Source organism: Dicentrarchus labrax, unplaced genomic scaffold, assembly GCF_905237075.1.
Source record: "Dicentrarchus labrax unplaced genomic scaffold, dlabrax2021, whole genome shotgun sequence".
NCBI classification, from domain to species: domain Eukaryota; kingdom Metazoa; phylum Chordata; class Actinopteri; family Moronidae; genus Dicentrarchus; species Dicentrarchus labrax.
The window spans coordinates 10,804,245-10,831,733 of NW_026136723.1; the positions used below are offsets into that span (position 1 = coordinate 10,804,245).

The 27,489-nt window shown below is 42.8% G+C and overlaps 3 protein-coding genes across 7 annotated transcripts in view; 2 read left to right on the forward strand and 1 right to left on the reverse strand.

Annotated features, from left to right (window-relative positions):
- The first annotated feature begins 553 nt into the window (after positions 1-553).
- Positions 554-1,512, forward strand: LOC127357909 (SOSS complex subunit C-like). The gene has a single exon (XM_051390479.1). The coding sequence runs from the start codon at positions 784-786 to the stop codon at positions 1,093-1,095; it is 312 nt and encodes a 103-aa protein (XP_051246439.1). The 5' UTR covers positions 554-783; the 3' UTR covers positions 1,096-1,512.
- Positions 1,513-1,873: 361 nt separating this feature from the next.
- On the forward strand, positions 1,874-6,531 carry yars1 (tyrosyl-tRNA synthetase 1). 2 transcript variants are annotated; one of them, XM_051390465.1, is made up of 14 exons: positions 1,874-2,028; positions 2,553-2,622; positions 2,716-2,862; positions 2,963-3,138; positions 3,254-3,383; positions 3,683-3,763; positions 4,070-4,162; positions 4,249-4,384; positions 4,483-4,568; positions 4,675-4,807; positions 4,931-5,049; positions 5,169-5,362; positions 5,447-5,588; positions 5,737-6,531. In XM_051390465.1, exons 2-14 carry the CDS (start codon positions 2,566-2,568, stop codon positions 5,845-5,847), a joined length of 1,605 nt encoding a protein of 534 aa, XP_051246425.1. In that variant the 5' UTR covers positions 1,874-2,028; positions 2,553-2,565; the 3' UTR covers positions 5,848-6,531. The 2 variants fall into 2 exon arrangements, with proteins under 2 accessions (XP_051246425.1, XP_051246426.1); XM_051390466.1 differs by having other exon boundaries at positions 1,915-2,028; positions 2,556-2,622.
- An 85-nt stretch (positions 6,532-6,616) lies between these two features.
- The window catches only part of kiaa1522 (KIAA1522 ortholog), a 36,329-nt gene continuing 15,456 nt past the window's right edge, over positions 6,617-27,489 (reverse strand). For 2 of the 4 annotated variants that reach the window (XM_051390453.1, XM_051390455.1), the window contains 8 exons: positions 14,234-14,392; positions 13,969-14,012; positions 13,676-13,814; positions 12,933-13,040; positions 12,676-12,833; positions 12,383-12,568; positions 8,757-12,255; positions 6,617-7,889 (listed from right to left, as the gene is read on the reverse strand). In XM_051390453.1, coding sequence (XP_051246413.1) covers positions 7,849-7,889; positions 8,757-12,255; positions 12,383-12,568; positions 12,676-12,833; positions 12,933-13,040; positions 13,676-13,814; positions 13,969-14,012; positions 14,234-14,392 — 4,334 coding nt within the window. In that variant the 3' untranslated portion in view covers positions 6,617-7,848. Of the gene's footprint in view, positions 7,890-8,756; positions 12,256-12,382; positions 12,569-12,675; positions 12,834-12,932; positions 13,041-13,675; positions 13,815-13,968; positions 14,013-14,233; positions 14,393-16,130; positions 16,394-27,489 lie in introns of those variants that run through there. The other 2 variants (XM_051390456.1, XM_051390454.1) reach the window with 2 other exon arrangements.

Genomic DNA, 27,489 nt, shown 5'->3' on the forward strand with positions numbered 1-27,489 from the left:
ATATTGAGTTTACAGCAGGTCCATCTATTTACACATTGAGCATTATTCATGGTAAACTACTGCCACCTAGTGTCCCAACATTGGTATGACACCAATAACCAAAAACAAGCTTGAAGTTACTGTAAATGTTACCATGATTAATTACCCATAAGGTTCCTTTTTTATAGCAGCTATGTCTCATTCCACAAAAGTAACTAACTGGAATTGACTTTTTAATTGTTTAAATTTGAGGACATATGAGATATATGATCATATTATCACATCCATTCTGTCAGTTATTTTGGCTGTTTCGGTGACTGTAGCAATACTATACCACAGCACTGTATAAAGAATGATGACTTGTGAATTGATATCCAGTTTTATATTTAAATGTTTAAGCCCCACATTATTGTCACATTGTCATCGCAGTGCATATTATGAATGTTGCGGTGCTTTTTAACACCATTAACATAAAGCAGAACTATGAGCTGTTACCAGTTTCATTTGATGACCGCATAAAGACGAGTTCATGTAAACACAGTAAACGCTTCTTTTAGGAATCGTGCGCTCTTATTTTGAAGGAGGAACACTCAAGCCGGAAGTGTTTGCATCCTGTTAGCCAACAGAAAAAAAGCGTAGCTCCTCCACCTTTCTGGCTGCTTTTACTCCATGTCTGTCATAACCACAAAGAAACTACAACGACGTTAGCTGGACAAGCACACAGTGTAAAAACAAACATTATCAAACATCTGCTTCATGGACTTGTACAGGCTTTATTCTCTCCGCTCACTCCGGTAGCTTGGCATGGCTGCTAACCCTCCAGCACCAGGCTTTCAGAACAAGACACGGGTGGCCATCCTGGCGGAGCTGGACAAGGAGAAGAGGCGGCTGCTGCAGAGCCAGTCCATGAACAGTCCCGGAGCCAACATCCCTCTGTCGTCCAGACCCAGCCTGAAGGAGGTGAGGGACAGCGCGGAGCAGCAGCACATCGCCGCCCAGCAGAAGGCCGCCCTGCAGCACGCCCACGTCCACTCGTCCGGCTTCTTCATCACTCAGGACTCCTCGTTTGGGAACCTCATCCTGCCGGTGCTCCCCCGGCTGGAGCCAGACCTTTGACTCTGACCCTTGCAGCAGATAGTGTCCGGTGACCCGGCCCGGGTGGACAACTCACATTTGGTTCTGTCTCTTTTTGCGTTCTGTGTCCTGTAATCATTTTATTGGTGATGTTAGAGTCTAAAAGACTTCACTGACAGAATAAAATATGGTATTTGAACGCAATCAGTGTTTCTCTATTAGCAGGGCTGTAGACAGAGAATCAGGGTCCCCAGAAAGCCCCCATTGCACCAGGGTCCCCACTGTAGTTAATGATACAGTTATTACCTTTCTCTTAGTACATGAATGTAGTGCGACAAGAGTGTAATAACACACAAATAACACACAGTTCTTACAGTCAAAGCTTTTCTGATGGGAGGGAAATCATTAGCACCCTGAGAGTTTGATAAATAATAATAATAAAACATTATTGGAAATCAATGTTTGCATTAGTGCACATTATTTGATCAACTGCAAAACAGGAATTTGCAACATAAAGGTACAGCATCAATTAAAGTGGGCCCCGTATGCTGCTACTCATCTGGGCCCAGTGTCAAAATGTGCTTTTAAGACTTGAATGACTTTATATGGTAGATATAATAGATAATATTGTGATCAGTGAAATCGCCACTGACATACAGCACAGTCGCCCAGAAGTACAGATTTGTTTCTGTTTCTGTTGGTTGATAATTAAACTCTATTATCTGTGTGCACTGTGGGTGTGAATGACCATAATTACGTTAGGAAACATTCAGTATAATATATAACATTTCACTCCTCTGGCAGACCTTATGCCTGCATCGATCATTGGCTCTGCTGTCTGCACTCGATTGCTTCCCCCTGGAGCGCAGAGGGAGTCGATAGCAGAGCGGATGCTATGGCTGATGCAACACACTGACAGGTCCACCCTACCGGCTCTTCTCACCCACGTCTCATTACAAGAAGACAGGTTTCGAGGTGAGTCCGTGGGTGGTACATTAAGGCTTTATGGCAGACTGATATTTCTATCACATAGAGTGAAAATGTAGATATTAAAATGGCTGTTACCCGCTGCTATAACGTTAGCTGCACATGGTTCTGTTGCTCGCTAGCTAAGTAGCGCTAGCTGGCCGGGTCACTGATAGACTGAATGGCCTGTTGCTAACATATGGATTCATTATAGAAGATAGTTAATGTTAGCCTGTAGCTCCTCGCTGTGTGCTGTACGGTTTATAGGAATCATGGGATACGTTTCACTGCGGTTTACATTTACATACAGTGTCAACATTATGATCGATCCCCTCTGGTTGCTTCCGCCCTCTATGGTGCAGTATTAGTCTCAGTCAGTTGTGGTGAATATTACCCAGTTACCTCCTTGTCGGACTAAGGGAAACATTAAACTGAGAGGGATTTAACTGATCTCTGCTCTAGAAAGACAAAATGAACCAAAGCTGCTGATTTGAACTCATAACTGTTCTTTACACTCTCCTCTTCCTGATCAGAAGGACCTGCACCATGGCAGATCAGCTGAGTCCGGATGAGAAGTTCGACCTCGTTACCAGGAACCTCCAGGTGGGAAACGCAGACCGATATATACTCACAGTGTCTCAAAGCCCCCCCCGTTGCTTGGTCTCATGAATCTCTTCTTGAACATGGGTATTGCAGGAGGTCCTTGGAGAGGAGAAGCTGAAGCAGGTTCTCCAGGAGAGAGAGCTGAAGGTGTACTGGGGCACAGCGACCACTGGAAAACCCCACGTAGCTTACTTTGTCCCCATGTCCAAGATAGCGGACTTCCTCAAGGCTGGATGCGAGGTGGGTAGACCTCATCGAGCATCTGGTCTGATGTTAATGAATTCTGAGACTTCCTGCTGAATCAAAGCTTGTGTTTGATTCTTCTTCTTCTCCTCCTCAGGTCACTATTCTGTTTGCAGACTTGCATGCCTACCTAGACAACATGAAGGCCCCCTGGGAGCTGCTGGAGCTCAGGGTGAAGTACTACGAGCAGGTCATCAAGGCCATGTTGGAGAGCATTGGTGTGCCTCTGGATAAACTCAAGTTTGTCAAAGGAACTGACTACCAGCTCAGCAGGTCAGTTGCGCTGACGTTAGCCAGAACATGCGTTTAGTTAACGTTACATTCTCTGAAACAGAAGCTGCCGTATACTTAAACTAACGGTGTAGGTCTGTATTATCGTGTTTGTCAGGGAGTACACTCTGGATGTGTACCGTCTGTCCTCCATGGTGACGGAGCATGACGCTAAGAAGGCTGGAGCTGAGGTCGTCAAACAGGTGGAGCATCCGCTGCTGAGTGGCCTGCTCTACCCTGGACTGCAGGTAATAACACTGTGCTGGATGGAGTAGTAACTGTCAGACTCATCGCACAGCTACTGAGGAGCAATATAAGATTAGTCTGGGTCTCCTCAGAATGCCAGAGATACAACGAACTGCAGTTATTACTGTCATTACAGCAAAGTGTCCACATGTTATATATATAATACACTAAATAAAAGCTGAATGGAATGCACCCTCTCATGTTGAACTCTTTAGAACTTGTTTTTCATTAGTTTTTCCCATAAAAATATTTACTGTTACTATTGGTTGGATTAGTAAATGGGTTTTCTCTTTGTCCTCAGGCTCTGGATGAGGAGTACCTCAAGGTGGACGCCCAGTTTGGAGGAGTTGACCAGAGGAAGATTTTCACTCTGGCAGAGAAGGTACCATCTCCCTCCATCTTTGAACATTTATGTCAACCTCTTACCTCCTTCTGCCTTACAGCAGTTGTTGTAGAACTTGATTAGTTTAGGAGCAGATGTGAGTTTGTTGATAGCACATGGCTCTTTTTTTTTGGACTACTTTGAAATAAAAAATCAGATTTATTGACTCCAGTTTCATTAAGTATGAAGATCATTATAGAAACGATGAACCATACATGTCTCAGTAGGATGATCCCATGAAAGAGTTTTCAGAATAAGATCTCTATAAAATATAAACTGTAACTGTAGCCATTCATTTATCTCCAGTACCTGCCCTCTCTTGGCTATGCCAAACGTGCCCATCTGATGAACCCGATGGTACCAGGACTGACAGGGACCAAGATGAGCTCCTCAGAAGAAGTATGTTACAGTAAAAGTTAAGATTTGTATGAACATTTTCTTCTAATGCTTGTGTTCAGTGTTAACATGATCATTCTTGGCTGCAGGAGTCAAAGATCGATCTCCTGGACTCCAAAGAAGATGTAAAGAAGAAGCTGAAGAAGGCTTTCTGTGAGCCAGGCAACATCCAGAACAATGGAGTCCTCTCCTTCGTCAAATATGTCCTCTTCCCTCTACGCGGAGGTAGAACACTTCTCCTTCTGTTGGCTTGACTTCAGGCTTTTCCTCTACTCGTATAAAGGGTATAAAATGAGTTGATAATTACGATCACTGTGTTTCAGAGTTCTGCATCAAAAGAGACCCCAAGTGGGGTGGAGACAAAATCTACACTGGGTTTGAAGAGGTGGAGAAGGACTTTGCTGAGGAGGTAAAGTATAGACACACACAGGTTTATTTGAAGAATATAAGCCGTTTATAAAGTATATCTCTGATTGAATTTTGGTCTAACCAGCGATGATCTCTGACCTTGTTAGACCATCCACCCAGGAGACCTGAAGGCCTCAGTGGAAACGGCACTAAACCAACTGCTGGAGCCAATCAGGAAGAAGTTTGAGTCTCCAGAGCTCCGCAAACTTACCAACTCTGCCTACCCCAACCCCTCAAAGAGTCAGTATCTTACCCCTCGCCTCACTGCGTCTTCCCTCTCTCATGTCATTTTAATCCCCAAATGATAGAGGTGTGGCTGGTTCTGCATTAAATGACATAATTTGTGTGTGTGTGTGTAATCAGAAGGAGCAGCAAAGGGTGCCAAGGCAGGAGGAGGTGGAGGAGGAGGAGGAGGAGAGGACGACGAGCTGGCCCCCTCCAGACTGGACATCAGGGTGGGCAAGATCATCAGCGTGGAGAAGGTAGGACGCCAATACCGTGATGCCTGATTTCTTCAGATGGCGTGTGTGGAGATGATCCTCCTGTATTACAGCCCCCTGGCTCTGTGTTCACATGGGTTTATCTGTTGTCCACCTCCCAGCATCCCGATGCTGATTCGCTGTACCTGGAGAAGATCGACGTGGGAGAACCGGAGCCGAGGACGGTAGTCAGTGGGCTCGTGGCCTATGTTTCGCAGGAGGACTTACAGGACAGATTGGTGCTGTTGCTGTGCAATCTGAAACCCCAGAAGATGCGAGGGATTGAGTCTCAAGCCATGCTGCTATGTGCCTCCATGTGAGTGTTATTTAGTACGCTGCAGATCCTTCTGCTTCTTTGTTTTTTAAACATTCCCTGACTCTCTGATTGATGGATTTCTAGTGAAGGGGACCCCAGGAGGGTGGAGCCTCTGGACCCTCCAGAGGGGTCGTCGCCAGGAGAACAGGTTTTTGTCGAGGGATATGAGACGGGCAAGCCAGATGACAAACTCAACCCAAAGAAGAAGGTGTGGGAGAAACTACAGGTACGTTTCAGATTTATCACAAAGATTAATAACGTAATCACAAGGAAGTGTGTTTTATCTTAAAATTAGTTGGTAATTTTTCTATAATGGAATATATTGGAAGAAAGTTAATCGATATGTACATAATATTATTATTCGGTCTCCCCAGGTCGACCTGAAGATATCAGACGAGTGTGTGGCTCAGTGGAAAGACCAACATCTGATGACCAAACTAGGACAGATCACATGTAAGACACTCAAAGGAGGCAACATCAGTTAGATACACGTCACATCACTTTCACCACTGAAGCTGTTCCTGGGGGCCACATCACAACAAGAATACTCTCATCGCCATGGTAACCACCGGCCATACTTCATCTGGATGTGTTTTTTGAAGGGTGACGGGACAGCGATGCCAAATGTCTGAGATGCTTGGGACTGGCTTAGACACATTCTGTTACTTTGCTTTGACTTTATTATAAAAATAAGAGCCTTGTACAACAAAAATGATGTAACTAATCAACCTGTGATTCATTACTGTCTCTTTTTTCTTTTTACCAGGGGTTGTTTGGTGTTCCTAATGCACTTACATATACAATTACAATATGAGAGCTTCTGCAAAGGAGACATACTGCTACTCAGATAATGAAATATTACTTTATTATAGCTGATAAGGAATCTCAGGTGTTTAAAAAGGGACTTAATGTTTCAGTAGTTTTCCGGTTTAAAATGTCACTGTGTTGATTGCTTTCATGGTCAATGTCAAGACGTAGGCCAATCTGCCAGACCTAATTTAATAAGAATGGTTTTAGATGTATATAAAAATCAATATGTCATGCACTGTAAGGCATGGGACGGCTGCATTGGGGGTGGTGTTGTACAGAAATCAATATCTGAACGTTAACTGTCACATAATCAAATAATGCATCATCTCTAATATTAAATAAACGCTGGCTGAATTCTGTGGGCTGCTGAAATGAAGTATATTTGTGTTAGATGAGAGAAACTGTATGTGCCACATCTTTTGAGACAGAAAGCAAGGAACCACATTTTTAATACACTTAAATTTTATTTATAGAAGTAATAACTGTACATAATTTCTTATAGTCATCAAGATGTCGATTTTTGACCCATTACAAAGAGTCAGTACAATTCACTCACTAATGATTTTGCTGGGGGAAAGCATTTTGTGCAAATAGTGATGCGCTGGATTTTCCACCAAAAAAGGCTTGGGCCAAAGTTTTAGACACAGAACATTTAATAAAAACACTGACCTCACACTAAGTCTACTCCAGTGTATCAATCATCCAGGGCCAATCGTCACATCCATAGCCCTAAAAGTGGTTTTCAGATGAAACGGATTCTTAAATATTTCAGATTTGGTAGGAAAAGATGACCGACAGTGCTACTAGTGGAAACAACCACACATAAATAAATAGGATACTTGTGTTACTGTGTTGTTACTGTTGGGCTGACCTTAACTAAACCCAAGAGCATTGTGTAGAAGCATTGACAGTTTAGCTGTTGCTGTAATCAGATGCTTTTCTGTGTTTTAATGTAAATGTTTATCTGTAGCTTTACAAAAGTGCCTCTGTCCTAAATGACAAAATATCTTCCTCTTATTCTTGTGAGTATGCAGCTTCCCTTTTTCTCAAACACTATTCCTGATATATCCATCCACACAGTGAAAAGCAGGACTGAAACGAAGCGTGACAATTAGTTTTTAGTCAGATCTTGAAGCAAAGAAAGCAATAAAATGCTGATTTGTCTTGTAATGGATGCCATTGTCGACCTTTTATGACAATTGCTTAAATCCCCATGAAAATGGTGTATTATATTACAACAGAGAAAAAAGACAGACAGTAAACCTCTGTACAGAAATGCTTTGTCAAGATAAATCCTTTCCTCTGAGCTGCAGTGACCTCTACCTAATTCTACCTCTGGGAGGCGATCTCACACAAGCCGTATATTTACAATTCAGTCAATGTACACCATTTCATCCTGAGGGGCCTTAATAAGAGATAAACTATAGCTTAGAAAAATACTCCGGAATAAAGCTATCATAAGAAATTGGGAGCGACACATTTTTTTTTGCATAAATATGTAGGAAGGCCATTACAGGCTAAGGCTTTTGGAGAAGATTTAACACACACAACACTCTGATAGTTGAGTTATATGTCTCTCGGTAATATCAGTCCTTGCTGTGAGTTGTCCTTTTACTTGCTTGTAGTCTTTGCTTGTTCCTGTGGCGTGGTCCTCAGTCAATCACCACAGCGCTCTCTCAAAACAGTGTTTCAATTGTGTCCGCTGTCACTCTTGTGGCTGCAGGGGGAAGATGAGAGGAGGTTAGACATTATGGCATCAACATAATACAGTTACAGGAATGCGTAATGAGTATTCCGTCCTAATCTAATGTAGTTTCTGAGACAGGATCACGAGCTTCAGGTTAAGGCTGACCGAAGGACATGCTTGCACATTTTACTGGAAAAAGCTGTAGGCTGGGCAGCAGTGTTTGTGTTGTGTTTGTATGGAAGGGGGCTTGTGTGTGCAGTTTTCTGTTGTTGGTATGGAGAGCAAGAAATATGTTCTTTAAGGCAATGTTAAACAGCTTAGCTGTTAGAGATGGAAATGCTAGAATTAGCATTTTGCTTTTTCATGACAAGAAAGTGGTACGTTAAATATTGATTTGTACTGGCACTGAATCAGCTAATGAGTTTACACACTCAGCAGCAGGAGACTGAAGCACATTAATGAAGGCAGAGGCTGTCCTTCATGACCAGTGGTGGACAAAGTACTCATATTTTAAGTAAAGTAGCAATACAACAGTGTAGAAATGCTCAGTTACAAGTAAAAATAGGTGTTATTAAGTAAAAGTACTAATCATGTAGAATGGCCCATTGCAGAATAATGGACATTATATTTCTGGATTATATATATTGATGCATTAATGCATGCTATCTGAAGCTAATTTTAATTAATTTATACACTGCTATTTGTGAATTTCCTCCATTATCTTCAATCAAATATTAGATATTAACCTTTAATAATAGATCGTGACATATTTGTTTATTATATACTATTATTAATCTGAATCTGAAAAGTAACTAAAGTGAGTTGAGTAAATGTACTTAATTACATTCCACCACTGTTCATGACTTTCCGAACAATAATGACAGAAAATCATCTTACTTGTTGTCTCAGGAGGTGTTATTCCACTCATATGTTCTCCTCCTATTGTTCCGTTTCCTTCAGCACTACAGTCCGTCTTGGCTGAACAAGCAGGATGAATCGGTGAAGGACTGATGCTCCCGGGGGCTGGTTTCTTAGCTACTGGTGGAGGAACTTTGTCAGACTTCACCCCACCATTGGAGAAAGCAGCGGCCTTTGATTGGTCAGACACCTGCATGAGCTCGGCCGCCAAGCTTTGCTTCAGACTAGCCTGAGCTTCAGGGGAGGAGGCGGCTGCAGTATCTATGACAACCTTTTTTGTGCTCCTGGAAAAGATGAAGCTGGCGGTAGAGGCTGGGGACTTGTGCATGTCACATCCTTCAGGTGGTTTCAGGGACAGAGCCCCCTGTTCACTGACAGAGCTGTAAGGGGAGGATCTCACACCCAGTCGGGATGGAAGACCATCTCTTGAAGACATGGCTGCAGTTTTCATACGTATTGCTTCCTGTAAGCGCATAGAAGGGGTATTGAGTGTCACAGAGGGTGTTTTTACCGTCTGAGGGGGAGATTTTAGTGACAGAGACTTGCGGATGGGCTTCTGTGGAGTGTTTTGAGATCCCGGGTTTGAGACTGGGTAATTCTCCTGAACTGGAGTTCCCTGGTTTGTTGACTTGTCCTCCGATGGAGCTTTCACCTGATCTTCAGTCATGTTGACTGATCTAAGACGAACCATCTGAAGCAGTGATGGGGTGACAAGAGGTATGTTAGCATCTTCTTTGGGAATGGGTGCACTTTTGTGGCGGGAAAGGAGCTCCTTGCTTCTGGCATCTCGATTTGCTAAACTGGGCTGCCTTCTGAAATTAACCCCATGGGTTAAATTGTCTGCTGGTAAAGGGGGTGCAACTGGGACAGTAACGGGAGGTTGGGCACTGACGAGAGGCTCGTTGGGAGAACGATCTTCAATTTTCAGAGAGTCTCGCTTCAGGAAGCTGCTGGGAGGAACTAAAGCAGAGACTGATACTGGGTTTTCTGCTGTTGTAATACGTGGCAAAGGAGGCGCCTCCACTGTTGGAGGAAGGACAAGCTCCACTGGTCTGCAGGAAATCTCATCACAGGTATCAGCTTTTAAAACATGCACAACAAACTCGGGCTTGGTGTCAGTTACCGTTTGTGGAAGAGCAGGGGGCAAATCTAGAATTTGTCCATGTACAGAAGTCCGGGCTTCACTTGAATCCTCAACTGTCTCTCCAACTTCCTCTGTGGGTCTTTTTGAGACATTCAGCTGCTCTGTGATACAACTGTCCATTACATTTGGCACACTGTCTGCCTCAAAGGGTGGAGGAGGTGGTGGAAAGTCAACCTCATCTCCTCCATCAAAGACAGAGTCCCCTTCCATAGGGGGCGGAGGAGGTGGCCAGCAAGTCTCTACAACATTAATCTCCTCCTGTACCTGCTGTAGTTCATCTGGTGGCATAGATACTGATGATGGAGGTGTCTTTCTTGACAGAGGAGGTGTAGGCTGGTATGCTGGGGGAGGGGTAGGTGGTGGTGAGGCCTTGTTAATTTTGGGGACCTCTGTGGAAAGCGTCTGCGTGGATGTAACCTCACTTTTGTCCATCCCATTCTCACTTCTATCAACTAAAACTATAACCCCGTTCTGTGAGGAGGTTGTATGGTTCTCAACTGGTAAAATCATTTCTGTCACGGCACCGCTCATTTTCTTTCGTTGTCCATCCACTGAGTGCTCTGTTGACACAGGTTCCTCTCTGTGCAGTACTATCATGGGTTTCTTCTTGACAGGAGGGGGATCTTTCTTTGGAGATGTCTCTTGACTCTCAGGGTTCTTCACTACAGGGCTACTACTCTGCTCTTGTTTCGGAATGTCTGCACTTGCTTGCTTCCTCTCTTGTTCTGTACTTTCCGTACATTCCCTATTCTCCAACTCTTTGTTAACACCTTCAGTACCTGCTGCTAACAATGTCTCAGGCTTTGCTTTGTTTTCTGACAATTCTAAGACAGACTCGCATATAGTTGATTGTTTTTCAACTAAAAGTTGCACCTCCTCGCTGGCTTCAGTCTGAGTTCCTGCTTGTTTAACTGTGCTGTCTCGTATCAGTGCTGGTTTCTGGGTTACTTTGCTGACATCAGGGCAAGGCCCACACAGGAGCTCAAAGGAGCGTCTGTTGTGAACCCATGTCTCTGGTGGAGGTGGACATGGGGCTTTGACTTTGGGAGGTGGTGGGATGTTCAACAGTTCTCTGACTTCAACGCTCAAAGGTGAAGAATTGTTATTATGACTGAGTTCTTTCGCAGCAACAATGGGTGGAAACCCCTGTGGAGGCAGACTGGGGCTACATCTGGAAACATCTGGATTGACAGGCTCAGATGTACTGGATGACAGAGAAGTAAGAGAGGAGGAAGGAGACGCTGCTGAGGAAGAGACCCGGGACACTGATCTCTCTGGTTTGATCGGTTTCTTCTTCTGTTTGTCAGGGGAGGTTGGGGAGATCCCTTTTGGGGAAAGTGTCGGAGTGCCACTCTGACTGGAGTAGCCACTGGAAGGGGACATGGTCCGTTCAAATTTACCCCCTTCTGAGGGAGTTTTCTGTGGGGAGGAGCTACTGGACTCTGGCTGAGGCTCCGTTGCTCCTCCTGCCTCATTGGCAGAGACCCGTGTGGGGCTCAAAGGACTAGAGGAAGCATCTTGAGAGCTGGATCCAGTGGAGATCAGTACAGGGGTGTGAATCTTACTGGTATCTGTAGCAACTGTTATCTCATCTGTATTTTCTGTGACATTTGCCACCAGTCTAGACACAGAGTCATTGAGATCTTTACTTTCCACCAAAACTCTGCCGTTGCTCCTGATCTTATTACTATGCAGAGAATTTGTTCTCCTTGGAGGTGCAGGGGGTTGCTTGGTCTTCATAACTGATAGACTACGACTGAAATTCTGTTTGGTTTTTGCATCCTCCCCAGCAGCCACTGACCCTGAAACACCAGGCTCAGATCCTTGAGCTGTAACAACAACTTCACTTTTACAGCTGGGGCTGTTAATCATGCTAACTGAGCTACGGAGACTGACATGGTCTTGGTCTGCACTAGACTGCTCTGTCTGGGTTTCTTGCCCATTTAGACGCACTCGCTGTGAGTTACCACTTCGTGTGCTACCCTTAGAGGATACAGGGGAGGAGTTTGAAATAAGGGTCTTTGAAGACCGTGACTCACTCCAGTTCGACCCAGAAGCCGATGTGGGCATTAGTGTGGAGTCGTTGTGGGAATTGTCGTTGTGGGAACCATCACCATCTGATCTTCTGGACAACAAAGGACTCACTGACGAGTCCCCAGATGCCAGGCTGCTTTTGCTTACAGTGCGGACACTACCGCCATGGTTTACACTACCACCACGTGTTCGGCTGCTGCTACGGTCGATCTCTATGACTTCAATCGAGGCTGGTAAGACCGCATTAGGGATGATTGTAGACATGTAGGTGGCCTGAGGAGATATGGACATCACTGGGCCCTAGAAAAAAAAAAACAGAAATAGGAATTTCACAGTAAAATGTCATGAATGGTCAAGAGAGAATATGGTAAGATACTAAAGTTAGTACTAAAAAGTATTTGAAAGCTATATCCTTATTTATTCTTACCTGGGGTTCCTGGAGGAAGTTAAATAATGTTGAAGGACAGAAGGAGGAGGAAGTGGTCATGCCAGGTACTGCAAGGGACTTGGGTCTCAGGGTTGAGGAGCCAAAGCCTTCGTTGTTGAAGGGCTGCTTATCTTCGAACATGGCCCCCAGGTGCTTCCTTAGCAGCTGTTCATCTCTGGATGCCTGCTTAGGAGTTCAGAGATGACCATTCTTAAGTGATTAAAAAACACAAAACCTGTAATGTATGTCAAAACTATTCTGAATTAATTTGTTCTTTGTGGAGAAGCCTTTACCTCCAGCTCTGAAAGGTGCACCCTCGCTCCCTCCTTATTCGCGACTTGAGTCCCTCCATCAACAGTAGGAATGATAACAACACCTGACTGGCTGTTTCCGTCGTGATTAATGGGCTGAGTAGAAACAAGCGGCTGAAAGGTTGAGCTTCTGTGCAATGCTGGGAAGAGGCAGATCACTGTCAATAACTAAAATAAATGTTTGCCACAAAAGATACATGATGTCTACCAGTTTGGTAAGGATGATGGTGTGGACATACCAAGCTCTTTTTGGACCTGGTTGGGAATTCCCATGATGGTGGTCCTCCTGCTCCTCTTCCTGTTCTTATCTAATCTTTTAACTGGATTCAGAGGCTTGAATGTAGAACCTGAGAGAGAGGAAAAACATTTCTTATTATGATAACTGAATTTGAGGAGGGTTATTTTTAAAGAAACTTTATTCTGCAAAGGACAAGAAATTGGTTAAATAAAGGGAGCAATGCACTATAATGTATTGAAACCCAGTGAAGTATATTAGGGAACTGGCTTTTCCAGGGATTTTTGAAATATGGATCAGAATACCAATCGCACTTGCTTTGTGCACACACAGACACAGACACACACACAATGGCATACTTTGCCTTCCAGCTGCAATATGCAGAGGCGGCTGCAGTGCTGTCTTCAGATGCTTAGAACTTTTGAGTAACCGAAAAAAGCTTCAGCTGTGTGTGTGTGTGTGTGTGTGTGTGTCCTTTTCCTTTGATTTCACACTATAACTGCAGCAGCTGGGAATGAGGCGTGCATGCTAAATAAGTACATGCCTATGACTCGTCATAAAGCAGTAAACTTAGGAACAAAGCTCAAACCGCATTCACAGGCACAAGCACCATGATTAGCCCCTTTTCCCCTAAGATGAATAAGATATAGATGCTTCCTTTCCAAGTCTCTCTCTAAACACCCCCCCCACACACACACACACACACAACCACACACATACGCACGCACAAACAGGACTGTTGTTTACCTTGGCGGGTGAGCACAGGCCGAGTCGACACAGCAGAGGTTACTGTGGTATCAGTACTCCCGGTGGTGGATCTCAACTCCGGAGAGCAACCTCCGTCCTTGGAGCTGATATCCTGCTCCGGACGGAGAGTGTCTGTGGACTGCAGGGGATACACACAGGCGCACACACACACACACACACACACACACACACACACACACACACAGCAGTATTTAGTTAGGTGGCATTATTTGTGAGTAGGAAGTGAAGGAAAAATGATATGATGTTATCCACAGAGCTTCTGGGACACTTACAGCAATACTCTCATCGTCAGGAAAGTTCACCCCATTCTTGTGTTCTGTGTGAACCAAATAGACAAGGATCAGAATCTAAATACAGTTATTCTTCATGTATATGCAGTATCTATAATCAGTGATGTAATCATAGATAAAAAGGTCTGTTAACTTTAAGCTCCAGCTGACCTTTTTATAGAAAATTGCCATTCACACACAATCGTGCACACTAAAGTGTCAACAGTATGTACTAATATGCTTTCTTATTTTTAGTGGTGTGTCTGACCTTCCTGCTGTAGTATCTTGAGGCCTTCCTGGGCCTCAGTGTGCAGGTCCTCCAGGTACTGCGGCCTACTGCCCTCAATGAAAACATTGTCCTGGTAGTGCCGAGAGGTCGTGTAGTGGACGGTCAATCTCTTCTGGTCTTCATTCCCCTTTGGGCCAGCTGTTGGGATGGTGGAAGAAGAAGAAAGGGAAAAAGAGAAGAAGAGAAATTATAAGTATGTGCTTCAAGGAAAAAATATAGTAATTTCACTTTCAATGGGCTGGAATAGGTACCAGGCTAATACTGATCTCAAATGTCATTCAACAGAAGCTTACTTACGCTTCCCTCCTAATTACTATTTATCTACCATTTTGGCTATTTTTGCTCTTTGGACCAAAAACTTTAGCTTTTTCCAAGTCATTTAAACTTTTCCACTCTCTTCCTACAGACAACCTCTTAGGCTACAAACATGGCCACACATACAAACAGATCCAACAGGTGCCCATTTGCCAAAACATTTATCAGCTTTACAGTGAATCCTCTGCCCCTCCACCTGGCCTTAGCATGTGTTCAGCTGTGCACCTTTGACGCAGCACACTCTTCAAATCTCCTCAGACAACCAGTTTTGTGGGCAGACGTCACCTGACTCACCAGACTCTCAACAGTAAACTGTCTAACCTGGCTAATCTCCTGCAGTATCTCCATTCCTTTGGTAGGCCACGGAGGATTAGATAATCTGGATTGTCCGCTTGTAAAGCTGCCACTGGACCCCCTACTGGGGGACCTCCTGCGTGGGAACTGGACCGGCCTCTCCCTTCAGGATGGCTTTGCTCAATGTCAAAGGACAGCCAAAAGGCAAAAACAATGAGCCTGTTCATTTTGTTTGGTAGAACCGAATGAAACAATGAAAAAAAAAAATACTAATACTAGACGCTAAATGATTCTGAGAGGGAATTGTGTGAATTAAGGCTAGTTATTGTGGAATTGCTCATGTTTGTTTAATATTTCATTATTATTATTTAGTTTTGAGTGTGTTTTTTGGTATATTACTGTTAGTGTGCATGTTATTTGTTTGCTTTTAGCTGTGTGGGCTATGCAAGCAATATAAGTTGTATATTGTCTGTTTTTAGCTTATCAAAGTTCAACAGGAGGTGTCCACTTTCCCTCCTTTGTCACTCTCAACACTGTGGCTCTCAGTCTCACCTGGTTAGGTAACACTGTGCGAGTGTGGATGTACATACTGTACATGTTTGCGGTAACAGACACTCCAACCCCTATCCTCCCAAATTCACACAGGTGAGGCAGCCCAGACACAATACCCTCCCCTGTGTGTGGCTGTGGGAAACTCAGGTCATTGTGAACCTGGGACTGTCTGATGCAATCCAAGAAGCAGAGACAAATTTCATTACAAAATGGCCACAGCAGAGTGCGTATTGCTCACATTTAAGTTACAACTACCAGTTGTGATTAATTGGAAAAGCAGCCCTCCGTGAGATTCCGCCAGAAGAATTCCGGCAGAAGGTTTTGGGCTTTTGGTTGATTTAGATGATCACCAAAAAAAAGTCAGTTAAGCCCTTTAGCTCATTAGAGAGGACCCCCAAATTGCCTTCAACGCTAATTCTTGTGTCTGTGTTTGTGTGTGTGAGACGGAGACGGTGACTGGCGCACAAAATCAGCAATTATCATCACATGTTTTCATTAAAGCATAAAAACGTTAGTGATCCATCATCTCAACTGTGCAAGACAAACTCTTTGGGGTATATTAAGTATTGGAAAAAGGTCAGCTTAACTCCCCTTAAAACCTCCATCAAAGCAAAGTTAAGAATATTGCAATCGTATAAACCAGCATTCACTTCTGTCAGCAGCCTAAAGTTAAAGCTACTGCCTGCCAAATTCCCCTATGTGAGTCAGCACTCACCCTTCTTCTTGAAGACAGACAGCAGAGAGTGGATGCTCTTCCTCAAGTACACCACCATGCCTACACCAGTGCCATAGCAGATATAAAATCAAAATATGGTGATAAAGAAAAGCAGATTCCAACAAGTCCTCTTTCTGTCAGTGGTGGTACAAATCAGTTTGTTCTACAAAGAAGATCCAGAAGAACTCTGATGAGAGAAAAAAATGTTAAAGTGACTGTCAGTTGGCTTGTTGTCAGAGTGAGAAGCTCTCTCCTCCTTCTGCAGAGTGTCTGAGTGTGACTTGGGAAGGACAAGTGCACAATAAGATCTGCTTCCAGCCAAGCAGCCTGTCCCAGCTGCCTTATCCCTGAGTCTGATACCCTCCTCCCTTCCCCCTCTGCTCCCTCTCTCTCTCCCTCACTATTTTGCTCTGTCGCTCACACTGGCTCCCTCCATTGCAATTCCCTCTCTATTGTCAAATGAAGAACCCCCCCCCAACCAGCAAAACGGCTGTCAAAGTTTGGCTTTAAGAAGGCATCCACCCCCACTTAACTCAACATAGGCCGGCACGTGCGACTGTGAATATGCAAGCATGTGAATCCCCAGTTTAAGCATAGAGTGAATTTCTTTCCTTACTTGAATACATTATAGAGCCTGTAATGATAAAACTATTCAAGAATAAATTAGAGAAAAAATATTTTTTTCCAACTCATCTCTCTAAATGGTCTTGTGACCCTTCCGATTTATCTGACGGATTCTGACCCTCAGGTTGGGTACCAAGTTACTCAAACAACATAAAAATTAATATATATTCAAATGACTAAAATGACTTACATGAAAAGATGTAAACTTTCATCATAACTAGATTCTCAGACAAGAAGTATCATTTATCATCATATTCTACAGGTAAAAGAAACCAGAAATGTAATAACTTAGATAAAAAGGATCCATCTTCTGCCATTAACTGTGTTTTTATAGGCGAGTGAGCAGCACTGGAGGCATTCCTCCCTATGTTTATTGTTACTAATTCCAGTTGTGGCCATAATAAAAGCTGAAACTAGACCATAAACAATGACATATTTTAAGGTTATATAGTTCTATTTGTTGTCCTTTCCCTAATGAAAGCCTTCAGCATCATGCATGTGTCTGACGCTCTGTCTCATTATCTAAGAGCTACAGGGGCTACGTTTGACAGTAGAGGTTGTGTCCTCACAGTGAAAAGCTAAACAACGGCCATTTCAATGTACTGTACTGTGTGTCTTACCCTCTTTTGTATCACTGCATCACTCTCGCCAGAGCCCTCTTCCCTCCCTCTGTCTCTGACAATCTCTCCTCCTTCACATCTTTCTTTTGCTCTGCCTTTCTCTTCCTGTCTGCCCCTTTGCCTTATAGCCACAGAGGTCTAGCTTGAGTTATAAATAGCTGACACAGCCTCGGCTCATCATTGCCGCTCTAATGTGTGTGCGTGGATGAGTTTCTCTGCGCCTACTAATGTTTCCTGACAAACTGCAGAGGGTATGAAATACAACACGGCTACGGAAAAAAAAAACTAAAAAGACTGATTCTGTGCCAAACAAGCAACCGGTGCTGTGTTCCAGGATTTTTTCCCTGCTATAGAAGCAGCACGTTGGTCCACTTGCCCTCTGAATGGATGGGGGCTACAGCTGGCCCATACACCCACACCAGCTGGAGGGTAGTAACACAATTACTTTCATCCATACACCCACCATCTCTCGTCACACTGCACCAACACAGAACTTCTGCCGCTGAAAAACGTGTGGAGATAATAAGCTTCTTCAGTGAAGAAATCTCCACCTCAGCTTCCAGGGTCAGACTGCCCGGCCCCCGTCGCTGGCGGTGGTTCAGCCTCGGCTTCAGTGGAGGCTGGAATAAGCCGAGGCCTTCAGGAGAGCAGCTTTAGACATGGGAGTCATGCCAGAGGATTAACTCTGCCAGTGCCTTAACCTGTCCAACTCTTCACCTTACACTCCCTCGCTCCTGACATTTGTTTTCCCTCTATCAGCACTTCTCATCTCACTCTTTTAATTAAAATTGTAAATTTGTACCCTTTTTTAAATCTTTTTTTTTTCTTTACACAAGCTTCACATATCCTCTGGATGATATCACTCTTGCGACTAATTCGTACTCATTAACTCCTAATCCATATTAATTTGTGCACGGCAGTTTAGCAATATGGGACATGTAGGAGCTTATGTGCATAAAAAAACCGCCTTGTTTCACAGCGATGTGTCCCAATACACTCCCTTTCCTCAAAAATAAATCCCTTCCACACCCAGTCCCCTCAATGCAGACCTTTACTAAGTGCCAATTTTGGGGTTCTCTGGCCCAGCCTACGTACCCCCCTGTTGTTAACCAAGACCCCTCATATCAATATTCATTAGAGGGCCTAAAGAGACACCATCTGGTCTTGGGGGAGAGGGCAGAGGGGAGAGAGGGGCTTCAAATGCCTTTGATTCAGTGCACACAACACACCATTTCACTGCATAAGCAAAATAACACAGTGTACTACAATAAAAGTAAAAGTATAAAAGTAACACATGCTAAGTTGGATTTACCAAGCTTTCACATCCTTACCATAAAAAGAGAGAAACTACAAATATTCAGCTCTAAACTGCTATATACCTCCTGTCAACAATTTTAAATTAAAGTACCGTACTATTCAGAAGTTGTTTCACAACAATTCATGTGTACCGCTAAAGATAACATCATAAATCAACTGAGCCAGACTGCTGGACTAGTTAGCAGGTCCAACAGCCTGCTGGAGGACAATCACAGTTCAGGCAGCCAACAAAACGGGTCTGTTAAAATGTCAAAGGCCAAAAAAACACACGCCTCATTACTAAGAGCCACATTCAAAATACTAATAATGATTTGACATGCCTTTCTCATTTTTCTGATTTACATCTCATGTTGTGGTTGTGTTGCATTACTAAATCTCAAAATAATTCATAAGAGGGGATTTTTAAAACGTGGATACAATAGAATAAATTATTTAATAAAATAAATAACAGCCATAAAACATTCTAATCAAAATCCAGGCTAAGTTTAAAGTTTAAATCTTAATCATAGTTTTAGATTTATAACTTTTTTGGGGTGGACCACATAGGAGAGCATTACAATAGTCTAGCCTGCTGGATATAAAAGTGTACATTAGTCTCTCTGTGTCGAGACAAAGTGACCCACAACACCTATTCAACAACTGGATGAAAGCTGGGATATAATGCTGCTTAGAAATTAAGTACACCGATCAGCCATAACATTATGCAGCCACATACCAACAAACTGTGATGCCCTGTGTGTTCTGACTCCTTTCTATCAGAACCAGCATTAACTTTATCAGCAGTTTGAGCTACAGTAGCTCGTCTGTTGGATTGGACCACACGGGCCAGCCTTCGCTCCCCACATGCATCAATGAGCCTTGGCCACCCATAACCCTGTCACCTGTTCACTGCTTTTCCATCCTTGGGCCACTTTTGATAGGTAACTGCAGTTTTGGAGATGCTCTGACCCAGTGTTCTAGCCACCACAATTTGGCCCTTGTCGAAAGCACTTCTAACCAACGCTTCTAACACATCAACTTTGAGGACAAAATGTTTCCCAATATATCCCACCTACTGACAGGTGCCATGATAAACAGATAATAAGCGTTATTCACTTCATCTGTCAGTGGTCATAATGTTATGGCTGATTGGTGGAAATCTAAAAACTCAACTGGATAATTTACTACATAACCAGACAAGATAGACAAAAACAGACACTGACTAATCTATGTAATAAAAGGCGAACTTATTAGTTTTACTGGAGCAGACACAGACCTCACCTCTCCGAGGAGAGATCACATACTGTAGATAAGCTGCTCTATATCAACACTGTCATAGGTGGATCATATAACTTCTTGCTCCACTAGAGAGTGCTGTATCAACTCAAACTCTGTCTGGACTACAAGTATGAAACTACCAAAACAGCAAGTCATCTGATGAGGACATTTACTGTAGATACACAGGCCCAGACAAAAAGTATCTAAATGTAAAATATGACTGACCAAGCCCAAACTCTGACGCTAACGCATACACACTTACTGTAAAATGTAATCCTGTGACCAAATGGCAGGTATGAGCTCATCTCATGTCCTCAGCTCACCCTCTCATTTGGTGCACACAGGAGAAAGGATGTAAACAGAGAAGCAGAGAGAGCGAGAATAAAAAGTGATAGCTGTTCTGCCTTTGTCATAACCTCAACATCAGTATCAGGTGAGCAGACAGGCCAGTGGGCCATGAGGAGTAACAGGGTTTCCACTTCATGCCTGGCTGGGCTTGAAAACAGCCACTGTGTGTGCATATCAATGGGTGTGTGGTTCACTGCGTACATGTTGGGTTCATTAGAAAGAAAAGCGTCGGGACATAGGGACACAGGGACGATGCCGTAAAGACAAAAAATGTGAATGAGCAACATCGGTAAAAATTCAAATATCGATCAGTGTTTCCCAGCAGGTCTCAGGCACACCAGCAGAGCCTGGATATCTTCAGACGTCACAGCTGCGGAATACACAACAGCATCGGGCGTCTGTTTGGGGACTTCCTCATCCTCTTTCTTGGTGTTGCTAGATTTACTGTAAGAATTCAGAACAGTATCTGCTGAAACTCTAAGGCATGAGCACATTTTAAACATACTGTCAACATGAGGCTGTCCTTATTCTATATGTTTCCTATTGTTAACAAATCAAAGACCAAAACCAACAATGTGTTAATTAATCATTCAGTACTTTGTGGCACTGTGACAAACATCATGATTAATTTTCATACAAAAGTAATTTCCAAGAACAGGTGGCACTACGTCACTAAAACAGCAGTAAATACATTTGATATACACATTTGATGCTCTACATTGATGGTGTATGTGATAAAAATAGACTACAGGCTCACAGAAACCCTATTGTTTCATGTCAAAATGGCTGCTTTGAAAAAGGTCTATAGACCAGCCTAACTTTAAGATTTACAGGTTTGCAAAGGTTTTTGTGATATCGTTAGATACACTGTGGACTACAGTGGTGATTGGCTGCATTACCTTTCTCTCTCTCTGCTGCTCTTTCCATTCCTATACAGAGGTAATGAAACTGCCAGAGTACAGGAAGAGAGGGTTAAAATGTGACCAGCAATAAACCTCCCATCGCCTAAAGACACACACACACACACACACACACACACACACACACACACACACACACACACACACGCACACACACACACACAGGTGTCATTATTCAGCTTGTTGCTGCTCCCCTGATTTTTATTCTATGGCTACTGTGGTGGACTTGAGTTATGAGCTCCCCTACACTGCATGGTGTAGTATTAACCAGGAGGAGAGTGAGGCAGGATAACCTAGATCTTACCTACATGCACATGTCTAGTGGAATATTTTATGTATCCTGTTATGATAATATCTGGCACCTCACCGTCTTCAGGTGGCCTGCACAGAAGGAAATATGAACTATGAGATTAGACTCATTTGTTACTGTATCTATCTGATGAGAGCTAATGGAGGCAGCGGGAGCGTGAAAACAGAACATACAAAATGTAAAACTTGTACTAAAAGACCCCGGGGATGATGACAGCAGGAGTGTTGGAGACAGAAGGGCAGGGACGCGAGGAAGGAGACTGAGGGAAGGCGAGGAAGGGCTGAGGAAAGAGGAGGGGGGGAGAAAGGTGCAGGGCAGTGGAAGGCCATAAATCACTGAGTACAGTAACTGTCACTACCTGTGAACCATCTGCATTTCTGATTTCCTCTGGGTGGCTCACAGAGCGCGTGAGATAAAGATAAGGAACAAGAAAGGGAGAGAACAGAAAAGGTGAAGAGGACGAAGAGGGCAAAGGGAAAAAAGAGAGAGGGACATTTACATATACTTTGAACCCCAGATTATCGTGTGGGCAAGAGCTCTGATAAAGTTGAAGGTTTTACAGTGGGCAGCTTTAACTGTGGTTTAGATTATGAATACACATATATTTTAAAAAATATTGTTTATTTATTTATTTTTGCTGGGTATCAGTGCTTCGCAGCAAAGCATTTAACCAACTACTGCTCAGCTACCAGGTTGGGTAAATATAAGTATGAAAGTGAAATAAGACGATAGACAGCTTGTCCAAGTAGTTCAATTGACATGTTACTCAGCACAAACTGAACTAAATCAACAAGCACGGTTCCTGGAAGGTTTATATTGTACTGTATGTCTTCTTGACCTAACCCTGGTGTCTCACTTCATCAGCAGAGATCGACTTTGTATTTGTTCCACTTCTTAATCCTGGCCTGAAGCAGGTTGTGCACCGGAGCTGAGGTGACTGATTGCACTTCAGGACACAAACACAGAGCTAAACCAAGCTGCTGCAGCACCTACTGTGCTTAAAAATAGTAACTATCACTCTTTTTGTAATTATCCCTCTCTTGCACTCTCCCTCCTGCTCTTTCTCTCTCTCCCTGATAAGGGGATTGTGGGTATTTTTCTTCAAGGAGGATGAACTGTTTTTTGCTCCTTGTCATTTCAATTTAAGAGCTTTTTGTGAGCCAAACTGTAAGCTCTGTAAACACAGATACAGATACTTATGGCTCACAGCTGAGACACAGTTGACCCACTGTTCCCTACATTCATCTACAGTCTTATCACTAGATAATAAATCTATTTGTTGCCAATTGGCGTGGGAGTGAGCATAGGAGTCTTCTGGGTGATCCCGGCAAATTAGAGGCACACAAAGGCCTCCAGACAAAACCACCCTGAGGGAAGAGAAGAAAACGAGTGTAGAACATACAAAGACGGATGTCAATAGCTTGACAAAAAGTCAACTGTACAGAAACAAAACTTTGGAAAACTCCACCTATAAATTCACTTTATTAGTCATCAGCAAATTAGTCTCCCTTTGGCGGGTATATATATTGACTTGAAAATAAAAACGAAGAGCTTATACTAGATGAAAAGGTTTTGTAAAAGTGGATTTTTTAAGTGTAATCAAAGAAAAACAGACACCAGCTGGAAATAGAAAAAAAGGCTCAGGTGCGGCAGGTTATTTGAGGGCATTTCTCCCTAATGGTCCATTTTAGTAAGATTGATGAGTTAATGAGAGACCTACAGCTTCCGCAGAGACTCATCTCCCAGCAGGACAGGACAGGACAGGCCTGTTGCCCTCAATTCTGATTCTTCTGTTGGACCTAAAGTGCCTCCTTAGTAAAGTCTGAGGACTATACCGGCCGGTTGAGCTCTTTTTCTCAGCAAAAAAATGCATGTTTTCATATATTAAACATTTCTTGCCACATATAGTCTTCTATAGTTTTGTTTTTTGAAAAGTCAGAGCATGTGCTAATATCAGTTAAAGGTTAATAGTTTGACATTTTAGGAAATTCCCTTTCTTGTTGACAGTTAGATAAGGAGACTGATACCACTCTCATATCTGTCCATAAATATGAAGCTAGAGCCAGCAGCTTAAATTGGCAAAAAGACTGGAAACAGGGGGAAACAGCTAGCCTGGCTTTGTCTAGTGTTAACAAAATCCACCTACCAGTACCTCTAAAAGATCACTAACTAACAGGTTATATCTTGTTTTGTTAAATTCCTACAAAAATCACTGTAAAAGCAACAAGTTGTGGTTTTACAGAGGGGTGTTTCCTCCCCTGCTTCCAGTCATTATGCTAAGCTTACTCGTACGAGTCAGTGGTATCATTATCTATCTTGTTATCAAAAATCTTTTCCTCTGGACTGACAAGACACAAACCAAAAGATAAGTTTATCTCTCCACCATCACAGACCAAGACTCATGAGCCCTGGATTATCACCATAAAACTTCCATGAAGATACAGATACAGATGTCTTTTTTACAGCAAGAATTTGTTTCACATTTAGCAGCTGTTCAAACTCCCAACCTCTTTGACCTTTTCTCAATTACTATAAAGACACAAAATCCAAATGCCACAGTCTGGCTTCTCTCATTAGCGAATCATAATGTATATCTGCATTGGACTTTCCGTTTAACCAAAATGTCATTTACATCATTTCATGTTCTCATCCTCCTCTGGAAGTTAGAGAGATTGTAAAGATTTCCAGACATGGACGTTCCTGTGAGACAATCATCACTTGTTCTTTTCTGTACATGGACTCTCTGTCTATTATAATGGATTAAACTCATGTGACTCAGCCACAAATTGCAGAAACACAGGGCAATGGATATAGACGCTGTTCAACAATGGAAAATTTAAAGCTATGCCTTGCGGATGAGGTGCTGCGTCTGTCACCATGGAAATATTGATGCTTTTCATCAATATCAAGTGTGTAGATGAGAATAGAGGAGAGGAGTTTAGATGAAAAACACATCCGCTAATGTCCAAAGTGCTGAGCTCCCATCGACAACTTTAAGTTAATTTGACTGTGTGTCACCCAAATCACACTGAACACATTAGGCTTGAACAGATGCACCTTGTTGTCTATACACCACACATGTAACACACACATAAATGCACAGGCAGTGAAAGTACTAGTTTGTTCATCAGCTATATAAGTGCTACAATGTGTGTATGACATGCAGAGAATGAGGGTTGTGTGTGTGCGTGTTAACTCGTGCATGTGCCTCCTGTCTGCAGACAACAACGTCTCATTCTGCCAATTGCGAGCCTTCATTGAAGAAACACACTCCTCCTCGTCACTCTTCCTCAGTGAAATCCCATTATGCACGGCCAATGAACTAAGCTTTCCTTTCGTAAACAAGTCGAAACCATTTTGACTGAATCTGTTTGAAAACACAAGTAAATCCGGTGAAAAGACTGCAGCGTGTTTGAGTGAACCTGCTGCCAAATGCTGAAGCACAAAAAGTGGCTGAGGTTGGCTCGACACCATCTGCTTGGCAGGCACTCGGCTCCCCAGCGTGACCTCTTTGCCGACATGAGTCCAAGGTCTCCCGACACCAGTAGGATGACATAACTTAAGTTGTTGAGGTTAATTATACCTGGGGTCATCATTCACTTAAGTATATATTTGTTTTATTACAGTTACTGCACATAAAGCATTCATCTCAAACGTGTAGAGATTTGTACCAGTGTACCAGATTTAGCTACAAAAGTTGTGTTTACATCCATTGTTTCTCACCAACACACTGTATCCTTTAGGTTTAAAAATACAATTGCAAAAGGTTTATGAATTGCTCAGGTTTATGAAGGGAACATCAGGGTTTGAAATTGTTTAACATAATTTCACAAGAATCTTATTGACCTTTACTTAGAGTCCTTAGTTCCTCTCTGAGCACAACTAATGTATTTTTACTGTTACTTCAACTGTCTGAAGGGGATTTTACTCAAATTATCTGTAAAGGCTACACTGAACCATGTCTCACTAAATGCACCTAAAAGATTTCAATGTTGTAATTGTTGGATTTAGGGAAGCTCTTAGGGCCCCATAATGGTCTAAAGGTCTTATTCAGAGGATTATTATTTTTTTGTTTGTTTATAAATGTAACATTTTTGTGGAGTAACTGAGCAGTAATGGCCAAAGTTTCCTATTTTGGGCTAAATCAATCCAAAAACATTGGCTTTAGTCATGGTTTTCTAACCCGCCACAGAACACACGTAATTTTTGCAGCAAACCAGATTTATTCTCATCAGTGTCAGAAAAAAACTCTAAATGAGCACTTTGAGTTTTGATTGATGTATAACTTGATTTCTGTGAAGTTTAATTTTCTTCTCCATCAGTAGGGCAGGACCTGCTTAGCTAAGACTGTCACAAGTTTCAAATTACAGATTGGACACAGTGTTGGAAAATGAAGCCTAATGTAAGCAATAAAAGATAATTTAGTTCCTGTCTCAAAATGATAAACAGCAAATCCAAGCCATGACCAGGGTTGAAATAATGACCTTTGAAAGGCAAGGTCACCAGCAGGTCTGTGTGTTTGTGTGTGTATGTGTGTGTGTGTGTGTGTGTGTGTGTGTGTGTGTGTGTGTGTGTGTGTGTGCGTGTGCTGTTTAATGGCGTGGTCTGATGCTTTAATTCAATTTAGGTGGCAATGCAGGAAGCCATTGGACTGAACCCCATTACAGAGCAATCCAAACACTGAGTCCTTTTACACTGGAGACAGTGAGATCACTCTGATACACTAAAGCTACACAGGATTTAAGCAGCAACATGGCTTATACAGGGTCACAACCAGTGTTATGTTACATCAAATAATAAATGTTGCTCAAACATAAAGTCCAATGACACAACTTGACACAAAGAAAGATGTAGTGTGTTTCTTGTCAGCTCAACTACATATAAAACTGAAACTTAAAGCTGCATTAAAGGATATTTCTGACCACTTGGGCAACAAGCTGTAAACACAATACCGACATGTTATCACCTGATAGAGTTGCTGTTGTTGGCTAACACTTTCCTATTTACACATCCAGCAGACACAGTGCAACACTGACATTCATTTGATGAGTTTCTGGCCACCTGATGAGCGCGAGTTCAATATTTACTCTCTTTTAGCTCTGTTTTTGGTCTCCTGCAACTTCAGGGGGATACATCTGGGTCTTGAGCTGCTCAACGCTCTACTATGTTCACCAGCAAGTTGCTAACTCAGTCTGTCTGTTGTTTGGTGCTGGGCAGTAGAGTACAGTGGTTTTATCAGAACCGTTTTTTATTGAAAATAGCTGCCTGGCTAATGAATAAGAGAAGAGTTTGAGGATTGGACAACAAAACCAATGAGTCTGGCTGAAAGATGCTAAGAGGCTCCATAGAGCTGAGGACAACTGCAGGGTCGGGTGTTTGTTACTATGAGTTACACCTTTCACTTCATCAAGTGTTTATATAAAATTGTTGACTAGTGCAGCTTTAATAAAGCAAATGTATCTAATAAGCAATGTAATGGATTACTGCCTTCAGGTAGTAATTTATGTGTTTTAAATTACTACAGCACTGCTACTATGGCTGAAATAACAGGATTTTTTCCCAGCAGCTTCAGTTAAATTTGGGTCAAGCCATCACATTGCAAACCTATGAATACACCCCACATACACTTTCTTTTGGCATGCATGGGATTTGCAACCGGGTTGTGGATCATTTAGAAGGAATTATCCTTACTTTAAAATGCTCTGGAGATGCCATCCAATGGATAAAAAATTCCCATGCTACATTTAGGACCAGAGTAGCTAGACTAACCACAATTGCATGCTGCCAAAGAAGTCCTTTCATTTTGAGTAAAACAACAAAAGTTCCTAGTGCTGAAGGGCATGAGAGGACAGGATAGACGAAGAAGGTAAGTCCCTTCATCTCTGAAGAACACTTTGGTGCAACAGGTCAGAACATGATGTTACAGGTGAAAAATTGATGACAACAATTAAAACAGGCAGAGC

Bases quoted from the DNA above. Each gene is read 5' to 3' on its own strand.
- LOC127357909 (XM_051390479.1), top strand. From the start codon at position 784: ATGGCTGCTAACCCTCCAGCACCAGGCTTTCAGAACAAGACACGGGTG.
- yars1 (XM_051390465.1), top strand. From the start codon at position 2,566: ATGGCAGATCAGCTGAGTCCGGATGAGAAGTTCGACCTCGTTACCAGG. The intron at 4,163-4,248 runs GTATGTTACAGT...TCTTGGCTGCAG, and splicing joins AGATGAGCTCCTCAGAAGAA to GAGTCAAAGATCGATCTCCT. The intron at 5,589-5,736 runs GTACGTTTCAGA...CGGTCTCCCCAG, and splicing joins AGGTGTGGGAGAAACTACAG to GTCGACCTGAAGATATCAGA.